This window comes from Penaeus chinensis, chromosome 18 (genome assembly GCF_019202785.1).
Source record: "Penaeus chinensis breed Huanghai No. 1 chromosome 18, ASM1920278v2, whole genome shotgun sequence".
NCBI lineage: Eukaryota > Metazoa > Arthropoda > Malacostraca > Decapoda > Penaeidae > Penaeus > Penaeus chinensis.
In genome coordinates, this window is record NC_061836.1 from 30,680,316 (window position 1) to 30,685,315 (window position 5,000).

The window sequence follows — 5,000 nt, forward strand, 5'->3', positions numbered from 1 at the left end:
AGGATAATTTGTGGGGAAAATACGGGCATTAGGGTAATCAATGGGTTAAATTTGGGCAACCGATGGGGAACAAGGTAATTAGTGGTGAAAATTAGGGTAATCGACGCTGGAAATTAGGGAAATTGATGAGGAAAATTTCGTATAGTGTATTTATGTGCCTTAAATTCTGGAAAATTCGTTCGAAGTTACGATTTTTTTTTTCGTTTCAATTACTTTAATCTAAAGAAAGGTATTTGAACAAACTTCGTCTAAAAAGAAAGTAAATAATAATAAATGAAATAAAATAAAATACAAATTCAAATAAGATCATCACGCCTATCATTAAAGCTCCATTTTTTAAAAATATCTTAATATATATAATCCACTCAAAAAAAGAAAAAAAAGAAAAAGGGAAAAAGAAAGAAGAAAAAGAAGAAAAAGAGAAAATCCAATCAACTCGACCTTACTTTTAATTTCCCGATTTAGAGGAATAACAAAGACCATGAAATTGATGTCCGTCTTGGGCCCGATGCTGTTGAGGTACAACTCGCTCTCGTACACGTTCCTGGTCCACGTCTTGAGGAAGAGGTCGACCTCACCCGAGGACAAGCCGTCGAGGGTCAGCTCGAGGCCGAAGAGCGTGACGTCACCGATCTCGACGCCGCAGTGGAGGCTAAGGAGGCTGGGAGACCACTCGAAGGACTCTCGCGCTCTGGAGGAGGAGGAGGAGGAGGAGGTAGTGAGGTTGAAGGAGGAGGTAATGAGGTTATCAGTTTTTTCGACACTCACGCAATCAAAAAAAAAAAAAAAAAAAAAAAAAAAAAAGTTAATCTAAACACTTCAACAACAACAACAACAAAAAATCAAACTCGATGAAATGAAAACAAAAAACACACACAAAAAAAACCTCGCTAAAAAAACAAAAAATAAATAAAGAAATAAAGAAAGAAAGGATATAAACGAAGAAACTTCACCGACCACCTCCGACACTCACGCAATCTTCCAAGTATCGACTCCATCGCGGACCAGGATATCGTAGGAGAAGTCGAACACCAGCCTGTCGCCGTCCTTGCCCTTGAAGTACCTGGAGGAGGAGCTGTAGACCCTCCCGGAAGGCATGACGGTCGTGCTCTGGCCCACCACGTCGCCCTCGTAGCGCTGCTGGAGGGTGTCCACGTAGCTGAAGTGCCAGGCGGGGAGGCTCAGCTGGGGGCGGGAGGGACGGATTATTTATTCTCTTCATCTTCCTGATCTTTTCCCTACTCCTCCACTCCACCTTCCCTTATCCATTCGTCTCTCCCCCTCCGCCCGCCTTCTTTCTCCTCTATCTCCCTCGCCTTGCTTTCGTCATTCTCCTCCTCTTTTTCTCTTCTTTCTCCTCCTCCTCGCCCACCTTCTCCCCCTCCCACCCTCCCTCCATCTCCCGCCCCCTCCTCATCCTCATCCTCCTCTCTTTCTCCCCCACCTTCCTCCCCCCTCCCTCCCACCACCTTCCTCCTCCACCACCCTCCTCCTCTCCCACCCCCTCCTGCCTCCCTCCCTCCTCCTCTCCTCCCCCATCCTCCCCATCCCTTCCTCCTACTCTTCTTCTACATCCTCTTCTTCCCCTTCCTTCCCCTCCACCTCCTCCTGCACTCCCCTCCCTCTCCACTCCACCTCCTCCTCCGCCTTCACCTCCACCTCCTTCCCCCTCCCTCTCCTTCCTCCTCCCTCTCCGTCCTCCGCCTCCTCCTCCCCCCTCCCTCTCGTTCCTACTCCCTCTCGTTCCTACTCCCTCTCCTTCCTCCTCCCTCTCCTTCCTCCTCCACTCCTCCTCCTCCTCCTCCTCCTCCTTCCGCCTCCTTTCCTCCCCCCTCCCTCTCCTTCCCCCTCCCTCTCCTTCCCCCTCCCTCTCCTCCACCCTCCTCTTCCTCCTCCTCCTCCTCCTCCTCCACCTTCATCCACCTTCATCCTCCTCCTCCTCCTCCTCCTCCTCCTTCCTCCTTCCTCACCTCGACCTCCGCATGGTACTTGAAGAGGTCCTCTGTCTGGTCGTACAAATTCGTCATGATCTTGTAGTTTTCGTCCCCCATCTTCCCCTTCAGGAGGTTCTCGAGGGACCTCTCCGTCAGCTGCAGCGTGTGGTCGAACTTCCACGTCACGTCGAGGGCTCTGGAGGTGACTGGTTTGGAGGGAAATGGGGAAAAAAAGGAAAAAAAGAGAGAAAAAGAATGTTGGTTATTTTCGGGTGAAGTCAGATAAAAGTTCAAATGAAAACATAAATAAAAAGAGTGGATAGAGAGTAGAGTAATGAAAAAAAATAATAATGCTGGTTATTTTTGTGAAGTCCAATAAAAGTTCAAATAAAATATACAAAAAAATAGAGAATAGAGTAAAAGATATTTAAAAAAAAAAGGGATGCTGGTTATTTCCATGAAGTCAACCCCCCCCCCCCCCAAAAAAAAAAAAAAAAAAAAAAAAAAAGAGAACAGAAGCAACATCTAAATAAAACATAAAAAGAGGATATAAATAAAACAAAATAAAAGCCAAATCAAACATTTCAAACAAACGAGAGAACTAACCCCGCCCCCCCCCCCCCAAAAAAAAAAAAAAAAGTTCAAAAGCAAAGGACAGAAAGTACAGAAATCTTTCCCCCAAACGCCCTAAACGCCCATCACGTAGCGCCATCACTCACCCTCCAGTTTGTTAACGACGCTCGCCGATAGCCCGCTATACAAGTAGGCGTGGGCGGGCGCGTGGGCGGGCTCATTCGCGTGGCTGAGGGAATGGGCGGGGTCCTGGTCGTGACCCGGAGAGTATAAGGGCGTCGTGGCCTTGGTGAACCTCCAGGACGTGGAATGAATGACCTGGAAGTCTCTGCGGGTCGCTTCGGGTCCCACCACCATCGTCACGTTGTTCGTCACCTTCGGGACAGGCGTTGTGATGGGAATAATATAATGAGAATGAGAATGAGAATGAGAATGATAATAACAATGACAATAACGATAACAATGACAATAACAATAACGATAACGATAACGATAACGAGAATGACAATGACAACGACAACAACGACAACGACGACAATTATAATGATAATGATAATGATAATGATAATGATAATGATAATGATAATAATAACAATAACAAACAAAAATAAATCAACAAATTTCCTGCACTTACCTCCGCATCGTAGACTTTCGTGACGCAGTTGATCCTCGTGTCTAAATGCGGATGATCAGGCAGAAGCATTTGAAGGTTGACCTCGAAGTGCTGGTCGTTCTTCCCCGAGCCGAGGTTGAGCACTTTACCGTCAAGCACCACCACTTGGCCTCCCCAAGTGACCTAAGGGGATGTGAAAGTTTGGTTAGAGAGGAAGGAGGGAAGGAAGGAAGGAAGGAAGGAAGGAAGGAAGGAAGGAAGGAAGGAAGAAAGGAAGGAAGGGAGGGTGGGGGGAAAGAAGGAAGGAAGGGAGGGAAGGAGGAAGGGGGGAAGGGAGGAGGGAGGGAGGGAGGGAAGAAGGGAGGGAGGAAGGAAGGAAGGGAAGGAAGGTATGGTCAGGATGGTGGGAGGATGGGAGAGAGGAAGGGAAGGAGGGAGGGAGGGAGGAGAGAATGAGGAAGGGAGGAAGGGAAAAGTAGGGAAGAGGGGAAGGGTAAGAAGGAGGGAGAGAGAAAGGACGAGAGAGAAAGAACGAAAGATAATCAGAAAGAGACAGACAAAATAAGAAACATTTCAAAATAGAATTCTCATTGGCGAATCCCACCGCCAAGTTAATCCCAGAAACCACAATACCGTAAAGATTCCACCTTCCTCGCAAGACCCAGACTGACCTGCACTTGGCCTTCTACAGCCTTGTCCCTGAGAGCAAAGGAGGCTTCGAGACCTAGGGCGTGGCTGGGCGTGGAAAAGTGCAAATTCTTGATTGTTAAAACTCTGTCTCCTTTGGCCGGCGTTCGGTACTCTACGGTGCCTGGAGTGGGGAGAGATCAGAGATTACAGACGAATACGATATACTTAATGGGAATAACCGTTTACACATATAAATCTGTTTGTATGTACACAGAGACATGCAGATTTATGAGCGCACACATACACATATATATGAAGGTAAATGGACGCACACATACACTCACATATACAGGTAAAGGAATAGACACACACACACACACACACACACACACACACACACACACACACACACACACACACACACACAACACTCAATCCCCCCCCCCCCCCACACACACACATCCACTACCCAACTCCACCCTCACACACACACACCCATTCACCCCCCCCCCCCCTCCTCCACACACCCACACCTACCTTTGAGAGCTGCGTCGAAGTACTCCTTAAGCGTCCCTTCGGTGTACAGGTCGAGGGTGAGGCTCCGGACCTTCTCTGAGAGGTACCTGGCCATGTAGCCCTCCAGCAGGGCGTCCTCCTGAGTGCCGGGGTAAGCGATCACCAGACGGGGCTTCACACTCACCTGGTGAAAGGTATTAGGGTTGTGGTATCATCTCTTTGGTTTAGCGATTTTGTGGTATCGTGATTTTGTGGTGTCGGGATTTTGTAGAAAGTGATTTTGTGGTGTCGGGATTTTGTAGAATGTGATTTTGTGGTGTCGGGATTTTGTAGAATGTGATTTTGTGGTGTCGGGATTTTGTGGTATTGTGATATCGTAATTTTGTGGTATCGTGATAACGTGATTTTGTGGTATCGTAATTTTGTGGTATGGTGATTTTGTGGTATCGTGATAACGTGATTTTGTGGTATGGTGATTTTGTGGTATCGTGATAACGTGATTTTGTGGTATCGTAATTTTGTGGTATGGTGATTTTGTGGTATCGTGATAACGTGATTTTGTGGTATGGTGATAACGTGATTTTGTGGTATGGTGATTTTGTGGTATCGTGATAACGTGATTTTGTGGTATCGTAATTTTGTGGTATGGTGATTTTGTGGTATCGTAATTTTGTGGTATGGTGATTTTGTGGTATCGTGATAACGTGATTTTGTGGTATGGTGATTTTGTGGTA

General features: G+C 46.9%; 1 protein-coding gene across 1 annotated transcript in view; it reads right to left on the bottom strand.

The window, feature by feature from the left end:
• LOC125034783 overlaps positions 1-5,000 on the bottom strand; it is a 21,347-nt gene that overhangs the window by 12,679 nt on the left and 3,668 nt on the right. Inside the window, exons 4-10 of the mRNA XM_047626749.1 lie at positions 4,288-4,450; positions 3,792-3,931; positions 3,142-3,303; positions 2,654-2,882; positions 1,971-2,140; positions 974-1,185; positions 447-691 (exon numbers count right to left, since the gene is read on the bottom strand). Of these exons, the coding sequence (XP_047482705.1) occupies positions 447-691; positions 974-1,185; positions 1,971-2,140; positions 2,654-2,882; positions 3,142-3,303; positions 3,792-3,931; positions 4,288-4,450 (1,321 nt within the window). The remainder of the gene's footprint in view (positions 1-446; positions 692-973; positions 1,186-1,970; positions 2,141-2,653; positions 2,883-3,141; positions 3,304-3,791; positions 3,932-4,287; positions 4,451-5,000) is intronic.